This window comes from Ammospiza caudacuta, chromosome 5 (genome assembly GCF_027887145.1).
Source record: "Ammospiza caudacuta isolate bAmmCau1 chromosome 5, bAmmCau1.pri, whole genome shotgun sequence".
Classification (NCBI taxonomy): Eukaryota; Metazoa; Chordata; class Aves; order Passeriformes; family Passerellidae; genus Ammospiza; species Ammospiza caudacuta.
Window position 1 is genome coordinate 10,522,863 of NC_080597.1, and position 22,560 is coordinate 10,545,422.

General features: G+C 41.3%; 1 protein-coding gene across 1 annotated transcript in view; it reads right to left on the minus strand.

The window, feature by feature from the left end:
- TBXAS1 (thromboxane A synthase 1) overlaps window positions 1-22,560 on the minus strand; it is a 228,663-nt gene that overhangs the window by 142,397 nt on the left and 63,706 nt on the right. Inside the window, exon 3 of the mRNA XM_058805104.1 lies at window positions 7,600-7,652. Coding sequence (XP_058661087.1) covers window positions 7,600-7,652 — 53 coding nt within the window. The remainder of the gene's footprint in view (window positions 1-7,599; window positions 7,653-22,560) is intronic.

Genomic DNA, 22,560 nt, shown 5'->3' on the forward strand with positions numbered 1-22,560 from the left:
ATTACATAAAAAATCTTGGAATGACATTAAAATTGTCAGGTCATGTTACTGTTTTCAATTCAACACAGATAAGAAAAACAGGGAGGAATAAAAATCAGAGCATGGAGGAAAGATAGAACAGAGTTAAAGACAACGGAGAGAAGTAAGAGAAAGAAAAACCCAGAGCAAATACTTAGGGGGTGAGGGAAGGAAGTATGAAAAACAAACACAGAGCCTAAAATCAAGGTCATGGATGGGAAAAACCAAAACCAGAACAAACCCCAACAAAGTGGTGGTACCAATTGCAAACAACATTGAACAGGAAACACCTCTGTAGATACCCAGCAAAGGGCAGTCATCCTCACAAAGGAAAATACTACTTACTACTTTTAAAAACTAAGTAACAGACATCCCAAACCCATTCCTTTGCAATGCTTTTTAAGGGGCAGAGGCCCTGAGAGGTCTTGTCTGAGGGCTCCCCAGCATGGGCAGAGAGGGTCCAAGCAGCACCTGCATCCTGGGGCTCCTACCTGGTGGCATGAGTAAGGGACAGAGCCATGGATGCTCCAGCCTGTGCAGGAACATCCAACAGGCTGCTGATCTGCAGTTCTGCTCTGCGTCCTTCTCCAGACCCAGCACGGGATCTGTGGAAAAGGGAAATCCCTTTTGCTCAGTGCTTCTCATGGCACAATACAGCAACAAGCTGCTTTTGGATTTCTTTGGGGTGCCAGAAAGAAGGGAAACTGGCATTAGGGAGTGACCTGGAGAGGCTTTGACTCTCCTGTGAAGTGACCAAGGCAAGCAGGAGAAACTCCTGAACTGAGCGTTAAAATTGATCTGCTTCAAAGGCTGCCAAGAAAGGGGATACACACACACACATATTGGGAGGCATGATACATTTGCCTCCCTCTACATAGAGTGATGGGAAATTATTCATGAAATGCATTAAAAATTATCATGCATGGCACTGGGAACACCAGTTCATAATCAGATACGTAGCAAGTGAAGTCAGAGACCATTAATAGCTACTGAACATTGCATATTGCATGTATCTGCTTTAGGTTTGCATCAATACTTCTGGAGTGCTGTAGGAAATTCTAATGAAAGCATTTAATATGCACAGCAAAATCCACAATGCTGCTGTTTTCCCATACTTTCTAGGACTGATATATTGAAATGATGCCTCACATTATTGTCTTTTAGAAGCTCTCCACCTGCCTATTTCCAAATGGTGGAAAAGGCTGGGGGGAAATTACAAGGTGGACTTTACAGCTTGTTAAAATGTTGAACAAATACAGGCTGCAGCAGGATAATGAAGGTGGTAGAGCAATGTGAAATTGTGTCTTAGGAATTAGTTTTTGTAACTCAGAATATTTCCTCCCCCTTTCTTGAATGAGGATGACACATTGTGGTATGCAGGTGTAACATGATAAGAAGCATCAATCTGTTCAGCAGTTTCATTCCCTTTAAAACTATCATTTTAACCATTAATTAGCAAAGAAGCAGGCAGCAGAGATCAAAGATCACCTGTGCTGTATATTAGCTGTAAAATACTCCTCAGGCAGCACGTTTTCAAAAGAAACTTCACTTTTCAAATACTCCTAGGATGAACCTCACCAGGACTGTGCTTCAACAGCTAAATGCTGCAGAGTACCAGCATGCAAGGAACCAAAAGGAAACACTTCAGCAGGAGGAAATGGAGGTGAAACCTTCTCCTAGCCAAGGCTGCTATATGCATACACACAGAAGCAGACCAAGTTTTAATCAGGTTCCTCAGACACTTAGATATGTACAAGGGCCTGCTCCTGCTTCCATTATCAGTCTTAGGAGCTGACAGAGTATTGGCCAGTCTCTCAGAGCTGTTCCATGTCTGACCAAATCTGTCAGTGAAGCAATTCTGAGCAGATGTTCCTCTGCACAAACAGTCATTAGCTGGAGCTACGGTCCCAGCGGTTTGTACGTGCCACGAGCACAGAAACAAGCATCAGGAACGTGGTGCAGGTGACAGGCAGGGTCCTTTGTTGCCTTGCCAAGAGCACATAAAATGCTGTATGTCTCATATGGTTGGATTTCACACTCTCTTTCTAGAAGTGTAAAAGATTACATCAGGTCTTTGACTTACATCGGCTCAAACAGCTGCAATGGAGTCACAGAGGGACTGGATGGAGGAAAATGGGGAAAAGCACAACAGTGAGCACATGCCTGCAGCTCAGCCACCCCAGGGCAGTGTCTGGAACCTCAGAGAGGAGTGGGAGAGCTTTGCTCACACGAGACTACCAGTTCACCAAGGGTTTTGATCCCAATGGCTTTGCCTGCACTGAGGGCTGGAACTGGAAAATGTTGATGGGCCTTGGAGTTGTGTCTGTGAATACATAGAACACAAATGTCCCTGGACCTCCCTGGGGCAGCCAGAGGCTACAGCACCAAATCAAGAACCATCACAAGCTCAAGCGGCATGGTTCTCATGGGAGGTCACAGTCCACACAGCAGATTTGTTCATGGCTGTGAGGTGCTCATCAATAAATACCTTTAACAATACTAGTACACTAGGTATCAATTTGCAATGTTCCAGAGACCTAAGTACATTTGAAACATGCCAGAGTTAAACTGGTCAGCTAATTTACTGTAAATTTTGCCAACAATCTGCAGCCCAAGGATCTGTGTATGCAGAACGTAAAATACTCCAACAGTGATCAGGCAGCCACAAAAACAATTCCACCTGTAACAGTGGCAGAGACTCCAGCTCTCAGAACAGTGTGGTATTGCCACATTTTGGGGAAGTCTTTAGGCATCAGTCCCACAGAAGGCTATGTTTTCAGGTCCAATTAACTCTAGAGACAAGAGGAGAAACTGGTGATGTTATACCCCAAAGTAACTCCTCACAAGACTTGTTCCAGCAGCTTGATTTAACCACTGGAGCCAAATATAACCAATACCTAATTATGTTTAGCTGTGGGAATTCAGATGGAGATCTAGCATTGTACCACGAGTTCTGCCCTGGAGTTTCTGCCAGGAGTATTGTTGGGTTTCAGTTCTTTTTTGGAAAACAATTTAAAAAAATAGGTTACTATTTACAAATTCTCATAGTGATTAAAAGAAAGGCTCCTGAAAGTTTAACTTAAAAACATTAAGATTGTCCTATTGCTCTGCCCATTCATGCAATAATATTTTCCATTTCAGAGGGAATGGCTAACACATTTTGCAGAAGAGCAACTAAATTGTCCACATGCAAAGAGAGGGTGGAGAAGAAATATTTTTCTCCCCATTAACTTCTTCCAGGTACAATAGAACTAGGAGTTTATGTGTACCAACAGCACTAAAAATATTTTTAAGGCACAAATGCAATTGGTTTTTTATGGCCCTGATTCAGCAAGGTAGACAGACTTCTGGTTAACTTGAAGCATGTTGAGCAATACCATTGACTTTAATGTGATTACTCATGTACTCAAAGTTAGGGGTTCTGCTGTACTGTACAATTTGCAGGTAGTTAATGGAAGAAAGAGATAACTCTAACCCACATCAGCAATTCTGGGGCTGGTCAACAATCTTATAGGGTCAAAGAACTTTATCACAACACATAAATGAGAAAGCAGTGAGAAGGAAATAAATCTTGATGAAATATGAAAGACCTGACATCAGCCAAAAAATATACTGCTCTTAAAAGAAAACAAAAATCCAGGCAAGTGAGGCTACCAAAATTCCCTGTCAGGTTACATGGGTAACAGAGATTAGGAGGAGCTATAAAGCAGCAACAGGAAGGTTGCCTTTCCCTATCATTGTCAAGGTATGATTTCTTGAAGCTGAAATATAAAAAGTCAATTCTTTAAAATATCAAAATAGAGGAAGTACCCTAAGAAAGGTAGTAAGTCCAGTAGACACCCCCCCCACCACCAGTGCAAAAGAGGAAATCAAACAGGATACAATTTTTTCATAAAACTGAAGTATTTCTTTCCATGAGCCTTCAGAAACAAAGATGAGAATACTTTCCTGGAATCACTTTTTCCACAGAAAGCAGAAAGAGGCTAGAAATAGATGGCTTAAAAAACTTTGTGACATTAAAACAGCAATAAAGACATTGTTTCTTCAGTTAAACTCAGCCCATGATGAAGACATCAGCTGTTCCCTGCAGGAGGAGATCCTGCCCTATCCACCTTAGGTTTTTCCCAAGGTATTTGATGACAGCAGAAGGAAGAAAAAGGCTTTGAGTAAAATTCCACATGCCCAGATCCCAGAAATGCATGTCTCTCTTCCATCCAGAAAAGGGGAAAGCCACAAGCCCCCACAATGACAAACCAGAGCTTCTTCTACAGACATCTTCAGGCTTCTCACAGCAGCTTGAAGTTGAATGTCCAAGTCAAGGCAGAGTAAGAATAGGGTTTGACCTGCTGCAAGCATTTTCAGATGCAAAACAACATGAAAAAAGAGTGTCACCCCACAAATGGCACTGAATTTTAATCTGTTCTCATTCTGTGTTCATACACAGTGAGGTCTATGTTATGACCTCTTACATTCTTCCCCATGTCCAAATGCACTGCTACAGTCAAAGGCAGAATAAGTTCCTTCATCCCAGAGCAATCAACTGCCCACTTGGGGCTGTGTCATATTTTCTACAATCACTGGTAGTATGTTGTTGAGCAAAGAATATATTACTTATTTTGGCAGATTTCTTTTACTCCAAATCAGTTCTGTGAAGCCATAATGATGCAATTGCAGCAGAGCAGTCAAATGCACATTAGGTGCATATAGAAAGCAAAACTAACTCACTCTCACATTGTAGAAGTTGCTTTTCTGATTCCACAAAACATGTTGTCCCTCTTTATTTCTCTGTCTGCTTTTATCACCTATTTCCAATCAGTAGCTATTAGCCTGCAATTGAAATGGAACAACTGGATATGGTGGAGGGGAGAATAAAGCAACATAGCATCAATATTCATCCAAAACATGAGTGGTGTAAATCACTAATTTCCACAGCAAACAGGGCTACTCTCCTACAGAACTCTTATGTGAAAAGGTGAATATTCAATGAATATCTTATTAGTGCACTGTTTTCCAAATAGGATTGTTTTCAACTTCATTTTGTCATGGAGAAATAGCACACATATTTTAGAGGAAGCATTTTTATAAAAGGTACTCCAAAGTATAGCTAAATCAAAGATTTCCACTAATGCAGGACCTCTTCAAAAGTCACATCAGTGGCTTGGATTACCCTGTTTAATAGAAATGTTCCATCTCTGCTTTCACACCAAACCAGAGCTGTTTGTTTCTGCCTTGGCCTCCATCTTAGGCCACCTCTGTATGAAAACAAACCGTTTTCACAGCATAAACTCACAACTGATGACTATTTGCATTGTCTGTCTTTATAAAATATCAGTACCATCACCTCTCCTTTAGATTTGCACACAGGAGCAAAGGGAAAAAAAAGCTTTTGTGACCTACAAAAGCCTTACTTGAAATAATTCTCTCCGACTTGAGGCCTTTTGGAATGGAAGGGATATATTGTTTTGACTTGATTAAAGCTGAAAAGTTGATTTGACATCCTGTTGTCAAGGAAACCAATTCACACACAAAAGAAAACAGTTGTGATGGTATCATTCAGACTATTCAAGTGACCTTAGGAAGAAAAAAAGGCTTCAGTTCCAAAGATTTGTATTCAACTCACTTCACCACTGTAGAAATAAAGATCATTGCTCTTTATGCTTATTGGAAAGCAGTTTTCAATCTGGGGAAAGAAAAATGCCACATCTTCTTCCATCTGCCAGATCCAATACTTTGCTGGGAATATACACAAAAACACACCTACCATTTATTCGCCTGTTTCAAAGAACCACAGAAAGCATCACACTGAAGACTCACAGGGAAGGAGAAAGAATTTCTTTAATTGACAGGACTGTGATAAATACCCCCTGACACATGCCCCACCTATTGAACAGCAGCTTGCAAGCCAGGTTTTAAAACATCCTCCTTCAACCACAAATAGACCTTACCTCGAACACAGCATCGTTTGCATCCAGCTTGGTTTTCCTGGGAGACATGGAAAAACAGATTTTTTTTCTCTGCCAGCCCCCAAGATCTCTCACAAATTGAGTTTTCCATGCATGCAATAAATGAAGCTTACCTACACTCACTCTTCCTACCTAGAGAATCCCAGAGAGTCAGAACTATCCTGGCTGACCACAACCACCATCACCCAGCTTTGCAGTCCCTGAAAGTCTCACAGAGGTTTCACTCCCGAACAGCCTGTAAGTGGACTGCAGAAAGGAAACTTTCTATCTGCTCACACACTGTAATTATACATCTCTTTCTCCAATGACATAGCCTTGCCTGGCTGAGTGAGCAGACAGATGAATAAATTGCAACTTGTCTCAAATTCAGCTTGGAGAAAAAAATAAGCATGATATTAATAAGGAGGGAAGTATACTGAGGAATAAATGCCAGTGTTCTTACATTATTGTCATTTAAGGGCATCACACCAAAGGTCACAGAGATAATAAGCCTCAGTCACTTTCCATTTGTTACACAACATACAAATTGCTGCAGCATTAATGAATATCTTTCCCCATTCCTGGCCAGCCAAGATACTGCATTATTTCCTCCTAGACAAGTAGCTAAGCCTTGGAATTCATTATTTCCATCACTTCTTGCAGCACTTTGTCCTTAGGGCTGAGCATAAATGCCACGAGGTGGCTGTGACTGAAGCATCAAACGCCTGAGCCTGACTTCTTTCTGCTAGAGCTTTTTTGCTGGGAGAGCATACAGAGCTCATTGGTATCTTTTGTAATCAAATATGTATACACACAGACATTCATATGTGCCCTCTTACAGGTATCTTAAACTCCCTGCAGACCATGGGGAAAAAAAAAGACATTTTCATAATTTGTGGATATTGCCTGATACATATATATTGAAGTAATAGTTATGCTACAAACACCAACTGACCACAACAATAGAAGATACAAGGGGACAACTGCATTTCCACTTAAAATGATGACAACTGGAAAGTAAGTAGTTCTTGGAACAGAAATTACATTCATGGAAATGTGGAAGGGCTTCTATGAAGGGATATTCTGCTTAAACCCTCTTTACTTCTAACAAACTGCTAAGATAGCACAGCTGAGCTATAGAGAGAGGAATGCCTCATTTCTAATCTGTACCTCATTTTATTTTAAGTTTAGGAATTTTGCATAAATATAGATAGCAACAGCTGAACCAAATTCATACTATTTCATAAACTGAACCAAATTCATACTATTTCATAAACTGAGGTTTTTTTAAGATGACAAATTATTATTTCCACTGTTCACTGTAAGCATAAAGAATATGAAGATGAAAAGAGAATACTGAAGGCTGGTAGCTTTGTACAGTTCTGAAAAGGACTAAACTTTATGTGCATAATTAAAATAAGAGAGAGAAAAATGAAGTCCAATCCCAAATGCTGAACTAAAATAAGCCAAGAGTATTTGCTGCATGTAATCAAACCACCTCCACCTCTGTCCCCCAAACTGAAACACTGCACTCTGCATTTTGATGAGTATCTTATCTTGGTATTTTCTCCTCTCCCACCCAACAAACTCAAAGAGCAAGAGCCAGAAAGAAGAAAGCTGACAGCACTGCTCAGCTTACCCACAAACAGGTCCATACTCTTTTATGAGTTTTGTGTGGCTCTCCCAAAAACCCTGGAAGAAAGAAAAAACCACAATATTTTAGAAAAAGAAAAAAGCCACAATATTTTAGAGTGCTTAGCAGAAGCTCTATTACACACTGTTTCTACCACTCACACAAAGTGGTAGAACCTCAGCCAGGAGAACCAAGGCATTAACTCCTACCTTCACCTTTCTAATATTGTCCACATGTGACAAACAGAGTCTAGAAAGGATGGCTGGAAAAACAAATCCCAACCCCAAAAAAGATCTGGACAGCCATGAAACATGTTTTCATCAATGTTTTATTCTCTAAAATTTGTTACTATTTCATGATTTAATGTTTTTAAACTAACCTCATCATTTTGGTCCTGACTCAATTTTTTCAGATATGCAAATGGATGGAAAACTTAACAGATAAATTAATAAGATGACAAGTATATGAATTACTACACAAAAGGGAAGCACAGGGAATATGGCAAGGTCATCTTGTTTTGGTTTTAGTCCCCTTATTAAAAAACCTGAAACCTGCCAAGTCAAAGTTTAGCACAAGGCAGTCAGCTGATACATTCTGCAGAATAGTAAGCAGATTTCTTTTTAAAATTTTTACTATTTTTACTGTCTTCCATTTTCATAATTGAAGAAAATTTGTATCCATTTATCTAAATAAATACCTGTCACTATACTCAATTGTTAGTGTCTTAAATGAATTCAAATTGATCAATCTAAAGAAGGTGTGCAAAATATATAATATCCCTGAAAATGAACGATAAAATGTCTGCTTTAATGAAACTGCAATATTTGAGGACCATGCTCCATTGTGTTTGCAACTTGTCTATGGAAAAAGCAACCCATTTGATTGCATTAATCTGCATTTATATTAACAGAACACAGACTAGCATGATCTATTTTCATTCTTTAGAGAAAATTCACTAAAAAAGTAGAATACTTATGTCTCATATTGAATCTTTCTTGCTTTTTACAACATCCCACAGAATATTAGCTAGAACAATACAACTACTGTAAATACATCTACTGCTGACATAAATAAACAAGCCCATGTAATGTGTGTATGCTTTGAGAGTATTTTGCCACACTAAGCAAAAGCAAATCTGGTAACCAAAAGTAATGATCTGACTTAAAACTCTTGGGTGCTAACTTATTGTCCAAATTAGCAAAGCATTTGCCACCATCTGCAGTCCTCATAGAGTCCCTCAAATTTATTTTTTTTTATTCTTATAGTACAGCTGTGCCCTTTTTTTTTTAATCCTGGACTTGTAACACTTTTATTCTGCAGGACAATATGTCCCCAGTGGAAGGCAAGAACTCTAGGTTTTCCTTTAGCTACAAAAACCACAGGATAACGTGTAAGAAAACACACTGAAGAGAAAATTATGAAAGAGGTGGATGACAGCCTGAGGAGAATGTACATTGCCTGAAAATGATATATATTCTCCCCTGAAAAATTCTTCACTACTGAGGTAAGCAGAAAAGCCTCACACATTAGCACAGAGAAGCTAAGGTGGACAAAGGCTTTGTAACACCACAAACACAGACAGCTAACTCAAAAAGGCTTTTGCCTGCAGACACCATGGGAGGGGGAAAGGCACACACACATTCACACCGACCTGCATGTTTACTACAGAGATCCACAGCCTGCAATTGCTGTGATTCCAGCATTGTAAGGGCTGTCTGCTGGTGCAAGGGGGAATCCTGGGCTCACATTCTGCATGCAGCCATTTCAGGCCGGCCCTGCAGGCTCAGCCCACGGGCACACTGTGACCACAGTGCCCAGGCTGCACACACACAGTGACGCTTCCAGCACGGCTCGAGGTCACACCACAGCCCCATCAGTGTGCAAAGAGCTGCTCCATCACACCCCCACTGCTTGGGCAGGGCAGAGGAACTTCCAGCCCTGTGGGGCAATGCCAAATCAGGTCTGATCTCCAGCCCTCTTCCCTCCTAGGCTGAGCCTCCAGCAAGGACACCCACGCTGCAGCCTGAGCCCTGCTCGCTGTGCTTTGGATTGCAGGCACGCACATAGGTATTGCACTTGCTGTACCCACCAGCTGCATTCCAGCGAGCCAGCAGGATATTAACATTTTCAAGAAGCCTAGGCTTTAAATGATTCAGTGGAAAAGCCTTCCAGAAAGCCAGCTTCTTGGAAGAGCTGCTTCTGGCTCAACTGCATTAGAGGGGGGTCAGGCAGAACACGTTTCAAATCAGATCTGTTAACCAGTAACTGACTTTCCACCTCCAGGACTCCTAAATAATTGCACTGGCTTAAAATTAACCACACTTAATTTTTTTTTTCCCTAAAGTGAGAAGTACTAGCCTGCAGGATGGGAGAAGAGAAGGAGTTGAAAAGCACCTGGGAAAGACCATGAGAAAGCATCCTCAGGAGTAAAAGAAGCCTTAATTCTCTACACTCCAGGACACTTTTTCATGCTGACTGCACACACATACTCACCACTACAGCCTCCACTGTTCACCCCAGGGGCCCACTGCTGTCCTGGCCTCCTCCAGGGCCTGGTGAGCACCTGGTAGCAGGTCTTGTGGCAGCAGGCCTGGGAAGGAGAAGCCCACAACACACACAGGAGCCCATGGAGCTGTGGTGGCAGGACTGTAACAGGGCAGAGAGCATGTGCATCTATCCTTTACACACCACAGTATGCCCTTCAGCTGCAGGAAGCTGAAGCCTTAAAAAGGCCCCTGTGTTTGCTCTTGATAGCCACAAGGAAAGCCAAGGAACCTGCATGGTCTCAGAGTGAGGGAAAATGCCCCATCCACACAGCTCTGCCAGTTTTGTAGCACCATCCCCAAACACACCCTCCAGCAGACTGGTACCCAGAAAACATCCTCACCTTCTCCCCTGAGTCATGCTTGAGGCACAGCAAGCCTCATAAGTGCTTTTGGTAATTTATTTACACTGGCTGAGTTTGGTTTCCTACAATCAATTATTGCAGACTTGTCCATGTTTTATAATTGCACTTGTACTTAGTATCCATGACATAACAAAGCACCTGCTCACAATCAGCTGCTGTTTTACAAGAAAATGGGAGTAGACATCACCTATCTTTGCTTCCTTTCCTCCTATTTATCCACTGGGTGATCTGCAGTCAAACTCAGAAATGGCACCTGCTGACTTGTACCCAGTGGCTTCATGCTCCCTGAACCAGGAATTATAACAAAACAACATGGGGATTAGGAAAAGAATAATAAGAGGAAAATGGAAATATATGTATTCTGGGGTTTTTTGAAAAATAGAAGGAAACAAGAAAGGAAAAACACTCAGTATTATGATATGACACCATGTGCATCAGGAAGAACTGTTGTGCATTAAACACTCAGTAATAAAAATTAAAAGCATCGTTAGCAATGATGTTCCAAGCTTAAAAAAAAAAATCACTTAGTGTTTTCTTTGTTTGGAAGCTGCAGAGATGAGCTATCATCATCAACTCAGAAAATGGTTGGGCCAGGGGGACCTGTCACGTGTGACCCACGCAGTAAGGTACCAGCCTGAGGTCAGCCCATCATCAAACAGGATAATGCAGGGGTAGGAAAAGCTCCTTCCCCTGAAGAAAGCATATTTCACAGCATCTGGTATACCATGGAAACAGCAGCTCAAGTGGGCTGACTGCTGCACACCCAGAAGGTTCTTTGTTTACGTATCTGGCGGTTGCCTCCCTGCAGGGAATTTGCATTCTCCCCGTCCTCTGAGCGTGTACCATCCGCTGCATCTGTGGATAGAACCACTCCCAAGGCCAAATCCTGCTCTCAGGGATACAGGCACAAACCCCATGGAAGAGAACAAGATCTGGGTCTGCACCAGACAAAGCAAAGTCTGGTCACTGCCAACCATTTTTCTTGAGATACCGACTGCTGAAGATTCAGCTTGAGCTGCATACGTGAAAGGGCTGAAATTGCTCAAGTATCCCCTCTCCTTTTTTTCAATAGACTCTGCCACTCCAAGACACATACTTCAGCAATTTCCTCCTCATTGCATATTCACCTTGCTAGTTCTTCACAGCAAGGAAAAAATCTGTGGCAATGTCATCTTTCCTCCTGGCTGAAAATGGTTGTAGGCACTAAGCCAAAGTTTTCACAAAGAAGCAGTATTTCAGAGAGAAGCTATGTATTTTGATTTTTGGGGTGTTTAACATGAGGCATATCCAACCTATTCCTTTTAGTTGCTCAATACCTGCAGATCTCATGGCTTCAAATGGAAAATGACTCAGATTGTATGGAGGATGCTTTGAACATTTCAGCTTACTGCAGGTGGAAAACAAATTATGTGTTTTATGAACTTCACCGTGCTCCTTCAGGGTCATGAGATAAAATGGTTTGAAGAGAGCCACAAAGCTGGGATGCAGCAGATGCCTGCTCCTGAAAGTAACTCAAAATCTGGACTCCAAAATGGGTCCTCGAGAATGCAATGAGGGTAGCCCTTGAATTTTGCAGTGTACTGAATGCCATAAAAGCTACTGAGCTCTGAGAAGATGGATGTGATGAGCCCATCAAAATTCACTGCAAGTGGGAAACATTACCCATGCAAGAACAGCCAAGGGAAAAGACTTCTTTTGTTGCTCCTTTCTGAAAAGTATCAGATATTATCTGATGTCAGTCACTTTACCAAGGCACCCTGGATTCAAACTTGCGACTCAGAAGCCAAAGATGCCACATCCCATAACTAGTCCCATATATGCTCCACCTTTATCACCCTATATCAGATGTGATGCTCTCTTTCATTGTGATATTAATAATCACAGCATTATTGTTCAAGTGCAAACCTCATATCAAGAGATAAAAAAATCTATACAGTTGTTTATGGCACATAATGACAAATATTTTTGCATCAGATTTTTAGCATTCAATGAGCTTCCACACATTTTTCCTTAGACGACCTGAAAAAGAAAATTGCTAATAACCTAGTACCCAAAATGATTTTTTTTAACACAAGCTAACATTTAATTAAAGTAACCTTGTATCAGTCTGCAACCCTCTTTGAAGGAATGACCCCAGACTGTACATCAGCTCCAGTAATAATCCTAGTGAAATCACTAGGATGCCAGCAGACAAGAGGAGGAACACAGCATGAACTTCTAAGCAGCCTGATTCTGAGCTATGTACATAGTTTGTTTCCTTTGATCATTACCATTAAGGGTTGTCCTCTGTGTGTAATTTGGTTTAATTTATGTGTGTGTCATTTCAGATTTTAAAAAACACATATAGCCCTTCTAAATTTATTAAAGGCAGCCTTCCTACCCTTAATAGTTATTAAGAGAGGTTAGTGTTATGTAATTAAGTTAATCTCATCTGTAAAGGCTAATTAACTGAACACTAATTGAATCTGCATATGAAAATTTGGACAATGTGTTCTCATTACACAATTTAAAAAAAATTACCTGAGCTAAATACCAAACAACTTGTAAATTTCTTTCCTTCCACCTTTTCAGATCTTTAATAAAAATTAAGTGGGCAGGTTATTTCTGTGTGCTGCATTAGTCCTTGTTGTCCTTAACAAAGAGCTGTTCTCTCACTTCAGTGGAACAGCTTTAGTCTCTCCCTGAAACATGGCTATTTTCCCTCTTGCCTGAGCTCTTCCTTTCCTCCTCTGCCCTTACCCTGTGCCTTTCACTGCCCTCTTCTTCCTCTGCCACCTCTCCTTCTCAGAGAGGACAAAGGTTCTTGGATTCAAGTCACATCACACAAAGGATAAGAAGGCATCCAGGTATCACCTTAACCACATCACCAAAAGGATCAGATGGCACAATACAACTCAATCATGTCCATTCAGCACCCCAGCTTAAAGCCACCTTGGCAGCTTTGGCAGAGTGCCATTTTTTTGCCCCCAAAGACCACTCAACATTGAAGTACTCATCCTTCTCCACCTTGGTGTGCTGACATTACAAAAGCAAGACAGGTTTTGGATCCCTTTCTGAGGTTTGCCTTTTCTTGAGACATTTACTGCTTAAACCAGTCAAGTTTCCAAATGGGAATTAAGAACAGCACATCATCTTTTCTGGTGTTTGCTGTTTCTCCCCATTAACCAGGTTAATGGCTGATTCTAATAGGCTGGTAACTGAAGAGTTGGAGGGAGGGGGAGCCAAGGAAGCAAACACACAGAGGAAATCCTGACCTCAATAACATGCAAGGTTTCTCAGATTTTCCTCACAAAACCCACCATATGTCTTTGACATCAGAGTTGAAAGCACCTGCACTGCCCAAGTGGATGGCTGGATGGAGCAGCTCCAGCCAGTTCACAGTCCCTCAGGCAGCCCATGGCAGCCCACTTCACAGCAAATACTTAATGGAAAAGGGGATATACTGCTTTTTATCTTTCTTTAGGAAAATAACATATTTTCTAGGTGAGGGAACAATGAAAGCTACACACAGATTTCAGTAATGCATTTGGTCTGGTGGCTGGGAAAACACTGTCACACCCAAAAGAATGAAAATCAGGGTAAAAATCCAAAAAACAGTAAAACATCAAAGCTGTAAGGAAGTGAGTATGGACAGAGTAGAAAGAAAAGGTACAGCCAGGAAAGGAGGAAATCCACAGTTTTCTCAAGGGTCAATCCTGGGAAAAAGCTTGTTCAGTGTTTGGAGGACTAAGTTTTGCACAAAAGGGAGTCAAGGCTTCGGTGAAGTACATGGTTCTGAATAGAGAGATCCTTTTCTCAGCAAGCAGAGACACTGAGATTGTCATACCAGAAGAACTGGGTGACCTGAAGAACCTGAACAACTGCAGCAGAGCAGAGTCTTCAGTTGAAAGCAGAGCTTCATGCCCTTAGAGAGAGACTACGTTAACTCCAAGAATTTCTGCAGTAGCAGGCGAATGCTTGAAAATAACACAGAAGTGAAAAACCTGGATGGATACATTAACCATATGATAAAGATGATGGAAAAAAAGTATGATGGAAACTACCAATGTAGAGTATCTGGGATAGGCTTTCTCTGGAATGCTGCATGTAAATTTGATGAGCTGCCACATTCAGAAGGAATGAAAAATGGAACAACTGGAGAAAAGGGTTACAAGGATCTTTGGGGAATAGAAGGCCTGTCTTACAAGTCATAATTAGGAGAGTCCATTTTAGCTAACCAAAGGTTCATTTTAGCAGACCAAAGGGAGGAGACATGCTTGCTGTCTAGAGCTGTACTGGGAGGAATCAGCAGGAAGAGAAAAATATCTATTTAATATAAAGGCCTACATTACTAAAAGATCAAAGTCACATAAACTGGCTGTGGATAAATGTTGCTTGAAATGAGATAAAAATTATTGAGTATTGAAGTTGCAAGATTTTAGAAACCTTTTAGTCAGGACAGTGAGGACAAGAACCAAGATGTGGATGCTTATAAAAATGAAATGTAGGATGAATAACACAGGTCATCTACACCAGCCCCTCAAGGAGATGTACAGTCACTTCTAGAATAAGAGGGACTCTTCTCATGGAAAAGATTTACTACACATTCACATGTGCACACAGCATTCACACTTCTAGTTGACTCAACTTTCCAACTCATTCTCATACAGATATAGTCTCATACATTAATTTGGCATACTGCAATGAGATTCTAGCTTTCTTTTTGTCTCTTTTTTCAATCTCATTTCACTTCAGAGACTTCATTTCCTCAACATCCCTGGGCTGTTAAATGCCAATCTGTCACAGGTAGGGACTGGAAGTACACAAGATTAAGCAATTTGCCAAATGCCACACAAGAAGGCAATGGTAGAGCCAGAGACAAGCTGAAGGTTTTACAATCCTCCTCCTTGGTAGCTTACAAAAACATTCCTTCTCTGCCACAGAAACACAGGCAGTATATGAGAAAGGAAAGGAATATCAACAAATTTGATCTGTTTCTGAGCTTTCAGACATATCACATGCCTGAGGCTTTGAAGAAAGGCGTGAGGAAAGGAACTGTATATGCACGGCTGACTCTAAAATGCTTTAAGTAGAGGGAGGTTTCTTCCTCACCCAACTATTAGCTTAAGATTGAATTACTCTTATAGTATGCATAGCTACAAATGTAATTATTCATAAAATGATCCAGACCCTCAAATTATCCCAGCTGCTGCATTTGATTCTTTGTTTATTGCAATGATGAATTCTCCAGTCTGATTACACTGGCTAGAATAATATTTCTTTTTATCTATTTGAAAGTTACCTGCTGTTAGCTTCAACCTTGTTTATATCCACTACAGAGATATAATTGCAAACTTACTATTTTTACTAGGACTATTGTGTAGATAACATTTACCCCTGCTAGGCCCTTATTTTACTTCATAGTAAATGTCACAGATGACACCTATTCAGGCTTCTAGGAACTTTTGTCCAAAACAGAAAACATGCCATTATGAAGACATGTACAAAGAGAATTACAATTTGTTCAATGTGTGTTCATGAAAGGCTCCATATGAGGTCTTACAGGCTCGCTGCAGTTTCTGATCCTTTGATAATCATATATTTATAATAAGTCAAGAAAACAGAAGAAAAATAGAAAGGAGCGATGGATTTATTTCTTTTTTACTAAAGTATGTAATTTCCACTAAATGTCTTCTAAGTTGTCTTCCTTCCAAACCAAGTGCAATTCTCTCCTGCACAATCTCTACTTACATGTAATTCCACTGGATCACTAACCACCTTTGCTGCCTTAATATTACTGTATCCTCAAATTACAGCAGGAAAGCAGAGAATTACAGTGCTCTCTATAGGAGGGAGTTCATTGTACAATAGAGGACCACTGTAATGTGGATTTTCACTGTGAGCTCAATGTCTCAGATGGATTAGCATAAGCAATCAGCACATCTCACGGTGAATGAATTTCATTCACTTTCTTTGCTGGTGTTCCTTAAGAGGAGTAAAACAGTCATCTTCAAACATAATTCGAAGAAATGGAAACAACGTCTTGTAGGACATACAGACATGGTAGTTAAATCTAAGGAAAACAAAGATTTGGGGAATACTCTGACAACACAGCAACACACAACACAGTTTCTGAGGGCAGCAAAGTGGCATTCAGAGAAATGAGAGTTGACTTCTTTCCCAAAAAAGGGAGGCAGGGACTCCTTCCTCCAAGGAGCTCTTCCACTTCAGAAGAATGTCCCACTTTGCTTCTCAGACCTAGCAACAGCAGATTCCTTCAGACCACGAAAATGTCATTTTAAAGGATAAAATATATTAACCAAACCCAGTGTGAAAAAGTTTGTCTTGGGTGCCTAGGACTTTGAAATAAACATTGGAAAAATTACACATCTGTATGCAAATCTTGCACCTTGACCTACAGAATTAGGATGACAATGATTAAGCTTTCTTTTCTGGTGCAAACTCTGGGCCATCTCATACTGCTCACTAGTGTCTAAGTGGGCACTGTTTAGGGGGGTTTCAAGAAAACCTCATCTGTGGGACCCAAGATTACTCACTGACTGAGCAATATCTTGTCCTCCTCAGAGACATTCCCCTCTTAGAGTGTAGGGGTGTCTGCCATTGTTTGTGAACTGTTTATAAATCCATGCCACCTAATTTTCTGTGTCCACCAAGTTTAAAACTATGAAACATACACTTAAGATAATCACAAATTCAGCTCTCAGATTTTGACCTTTCATTGTGATGATGCTGAGACACAGAACAGTATCCAAACCAAAGCACACAGAGTCCTGCATCGAGGGAAGAGGCCTGGAAAGATCACTACACATGACAGACATTAATCACGCCACTTAATGCATTACTGAAAGATACCAGGACTATTTATGTATTTTAACATGGCCAGACAAGCTCAGCTTCCTCTTGCCTTATTCCCACCTTGTATGGATGCAGCTCTCAAGCACGAAAAGAGAAAAACATCCCCATAGATCGTAGTGGCCTCTGATGCAGAGCAGAGCAGGCTGCTATCTGCAGCATGGACAGGCCAGGCACAGGCATGACAGGTCCCTTTTGCTCCCATCTATCACATGGCACCTCTGAAAGAGCCACAAGGTTAAGGACAGACACGTCAGCTTGACACACACATTGTGGCGAGCCCATACATTCAGCAGGGCAGGAGGGGTAATGTGTCTGCAGAGCAACAGCTTCAGCCCAGCCATGGAACAAACACTCCCAGTGCTTCATCCTGCTCCCAGAGCAACATCCCAGACCTACCCCAAAGCACTATGGACAGAGATGGGCTGTAAGATCCTGTGCAGAACACTTTTATCCCTTTGGGAACACAACAAACTGTAGCCATGATAGCCACATTACAGCAGGCAGTTGACACTTCACCTATTTTAAAATAACTGTTCTAGCAAATCTCCTTGTTTTCATAAGCTAAGTTACTCTTGATATTCTGTCTTGAAGCCAAAGACTGTTTAAGACCCAAGCCACCCATGCAGTAGCTTGTAGGATCTGAGCACAAAACCCAGAAACACTAGAAAGCCATATCAGGCCTCGCAGGAAAGGGATTAGGAAGAGGCAGACAAAACACACAATGCCAATCCCTGTGCGGGCTGGAGAGAAGATTGCAGAGAGCATCAGGAGCTGATACAGCACAAGGACACTAAGCAGGAGGCTGCAGTGGAATGAGAATCTAGCAATCAGTAAGATCACTGGCTAGCACAGGATGTGTCAAGCACAGTGAGAGTTTCAATTGTGACAATTTCATAGACAGAAGAACTCAGGTTTGGAGATGGGGATTCAATTGGCTCTTGTCAGCTATTCATTTCTGTTTCTAGATCATCACTCAGGGCTGGATTCTGCAGCAACACCAGCAAAAAAAAAAAAAAACAAAAACTCCTTGTCAAGCCATCTGGGCTTGCTTCCTTTTTTAATGAATGATGCTGCACACCTGCAAATACCAGATATTTTCCAGAGGAACCAGTGCATTTAGCTGTCCTATCATAACTGAATTCATCTGCACAGGGGAAGGGAGAAAGGTGATTGACACCCTCATTCAGTAAAACACTTATGCAGGCCTAGATGCTTTGGCATAAGGCACAGAGTTGAGGGCAACAACTCCTCCTCCATGTCCCTGTGAATTAACCACATCCCTAAGAGACTGGGCCACTGGCAGACAGTAACCACTGCCAGGCATATAAAACCACCTTTCCATCACATCCTCCCCATAAAGAAACCACCTGGGGGGAGTGGAGAGGAAAACAGTACAACCAAGCTCCTGATGCTTCCATCATCTCAGATGGAAAACTAACAGAACTCTCTCAATCTCCTGCTTTTCTTATGTACACAGTACACCTGTACAGAGCAGAGGGTCTGCACATTTCCAGGACCAAGAGGGTCACTTATTTTAGGTAGTGCTTTCAAAGCAGAGGCTTTCTTCTGAAGATCCTCAAAGAAAAGGGGACTCCTTTTGGTAAAGAGTAAGATAAATTATGGGACATTTGAATGACTAAATCTCTCCAGAAGCAAGAATCAAAATAAAATTATGTGCAATTAGAAGAGGCGCTCAAAGTTTAATCTGTCTGACATCAGTATTTTTCCCACAGAAAAAGGCATGGAAGAGTGACCACTAAACATCATGACATCCATTCATGTCCTTGGAAGTAAAGGGGCAATCCCACTATACCATTGGGAATAGCATGGGGCACCCTACAAAAGCCATGGGGAAGCTCCTACCAGTGCAACATTTAGGAGCAGGGCTAGCTGATGTCTAACTCTTGATCAACATGAAATACTGCTGTGACCAGAAGGAGAACAGACTCCAGATCTACTGCCAGGAACCCAAGGATTTTTCACAGACACAGGATGGCTTAGCTGCTTAACTTCACGGATTAAACTGGGAGGTTTTACCAATTGTGCTGGTTTTGGCTAGGGGAGAGTTATTCTTCTACACAGTGGCTAGAATAGGGCTATGTTTTGGATTTGTGCTGAACACAGGGTTGATAATATAGAGATGTTTTTGTTACTGCTGAGCAGAGCTTACACAGAGCCACTCTAAAAGCTTGGCTTCTTCATCATGGATTTGTGTTAATGCCTCTTTTTAACTCAAGATATAAATTACAGGGTTGATGTGGAAGTAAAGAGCAAGACCCAGATGAAGAGTGTATATATCAGTCCTCTGACTCTCCTGCCAAAATTTCAGGCTAAAAATGTTATATGTACACCTCCTTACTTACATGTAGGAAAGTATCTCTCTGTATTCATAACAACCTCAGGTTATTATTTATACGACAATGTAGGATGCACAAGAGAGCCAGGTCCCCTAAAATACAGGCAAATCTCTCAGTTCCTGCGGAACAAGTCATTCCTAGAGGATGATAGATTAAATTCAATTAAAGGAACAGATATGAAGCACTGTCTTTAGAGCAGAGTTCCTCTCTCCCACAAATCCTTAACAGAGTAGCTGGACATTCAGTTTCATTACATGCCAAAATCTTTGTGCTTTGTAAAGAAAGAGGCAGGAAAAGGAATGTTAACGACCTCTTTTTACAGTAGCCAGTTGTCAGAGGGGGTGGGAGAAAACAAGCCACACAGAAAACAATTGCCAATTTGTGGTCTTGACCATTTAAAAATGGATCCCAAAATAGTCTGCTGAATTGTTTCACCCGGAGCAAAATTACCCATGAATACATATGCATGCACACAAAAACAACATCTCTTGACGCAGTGCTGATGGTGACTGCAGTCAAGGAAGAAGCGTTATTGCATTCCACATTGTGAAAAGACCACAATGCAGTAATTATTCTGAAAGGTTTTCACAAAGCACAATTATTAAGCTAACATTATCCTATTATTGTTTGTTGCTATGGAGATAATATAATCAATATATTTCTGGATTGATATTTTTAATACTACTAGCACATTGTCCAATATAGCAAGATCTAACTCAATGCATTAACTGATTTCAGTTTATGATTGTCAAAGTCTTGAGGCAATAGATTGCAATCCATCTCATGCCTATTATTCTATCAAGACTCTTAATGTCAAAATCTCTGCTGCAAAAGCAAGTTTACTTGTTGAAAACGAGAAAAAGGATTAAAAATCTGTCCGAAGAAATGCAATCTTTTAAGCATGAATTTAACACTTATTTCTATTTTTTTCTAAACCAAATGAAAATTACCAAAATCACTACAAAAGTAGGAGAAGAGCAAGTTGGGTTTGAACTCTCAACTTAAAGTACTTATATATTCCAGTAGGGATGTTTTGAGGCATTATCCTCCTGCATGTAACATAAGCTTTTCCCACAGCAGCAGGGACTCTGGGAAGGTGGCATCGATTGTGGCACCGTGGCAGAGGCCACTAGGTGCTGATGCAGTCTACAGCCCTTGTCACACCCTCTTCCTGCACAAGCTCAGGAATCCCTGGTTGCCTGTGCCCATGCTCAGTGAACAGAGAGGGCATTTGGTCTAAATGAGTAGTGAGGCAAAATTGTTACAGCCACAGCCCTCAGTTTCCCTGCCCATAAAACTGCAAGCATGCTTGCTTTCTTTCAAGTGTCCCTCCCCAGATGATAAGGTTTCAGCACATCAAGGGATGCTCCTGTGTTAGGACAAAGTTAAGTCCACATAAACCCAAGTCTCAGATCTTTGCAAGACATTAATATAATATATTAAGAGGCTTCAATTCTGACACTGTTCTTCCAGTCTGTTACCTTGCCTGTCAAAAGATGTGCTCACCACTGTGAAACATCTTAAAGCCTTTGAACATATATTTGCTATAATTGTTCAGAGAAGGATTTTATCATGTTTTCCTCTCCCCTATGGCCATACTGGGATGAATTGCCTTTTCATCATTTTGGTCACAGAATATCTTGGGTTGAAAGGGACCTTTAAAGGCCCTCTAGTCAAACCCCCCTTCAATCAGCAGGGACATGTTCAACAGGACTAGGTTGCTCAGAGCCCTGTCCAGAGTTTTCAGGAATGGGAAACCTCAGTTTCCAGAAACCTGAGTCCTAAAGGTGACCATATTTTTTCAGCATAGTATATGCTTCATACAAAATCAAGTGCAGCAGGCTAGACTTTGCATAACTAAATAAAAGGAGTTGTAGCAACATTTAGAAGTACCAACCCCTGTTAACTCCTGTTAGCAATTCTAGGTAGCAAAGCATGGCTTTAGCTGCCTTGGGTGAGACACCAGTACATAAACATTTTCTCCATGGAGGAAACAGATGCTTGATAAAATGTGAAATCACAGCAATTCCACCTTTTCCCTTCCCTATATAGGCACTGGATTGGGTGGTCATGTCCTTCTATGTAAAATAGGCTGGGGCTCAGTAACGTAACTTTTGGACTGTCTGGAGGGGATCCATCAGGAATGATCATTCACAGATTAAATATGTTGTCTATGCAATGCAACACATCTGGTCCTTCTGGCCCAGGGGATAAGTAATAGAGTTAGGAATGCACATTCCCAGCCCATCCCCTGCAAGTCTGCTGTGCTGACACTAATCCATGCAGATCTAGGGCTGGTTTGTGAGCCACCCCTGCCCTCCCTGCTCTGCCTGGCACAGGTCATTGTCTTCCATCACATTTCTCTGTGATGCCACTTGTATTCTAAATTATACTGAATTGCTGTCTAGGCACATGCCACAGTGTAAAAAATAACCATGTACCTTGGGTAGCTTGTCTCCCCACCTTGTTTACTTTTATGCTGATTTATAAATGCTTTTTCTGCTGGACAGGGCTTAGACAAGCACAGTAGAGACTGTCCTGGTTACAGAAAGGGTGTAGAGTTCCAGCACTGTGTGGGTGTGACCGTGCTGTTATTCCATTGCTGTGAGGAGCTTTCAGCAGCAGAAGTCCGGCACTTTCCTGTTCCCTCCCTTACCGGAAGGAGCAGGGCAAGGGAAGCAGCTTCTTTGGACTTTAATCTCCTCCTGGTGCTAAAACTAGCATGGATACTCATTCAAACAGGCTACTGTCACATGTTTCAGCTTTAAAGGACACCATCTGCTAGTGCATCTTAACTGCTTAAGACACACCTCTCTGTCAAGTATAAGGAAAAACCTCATTTGTTTC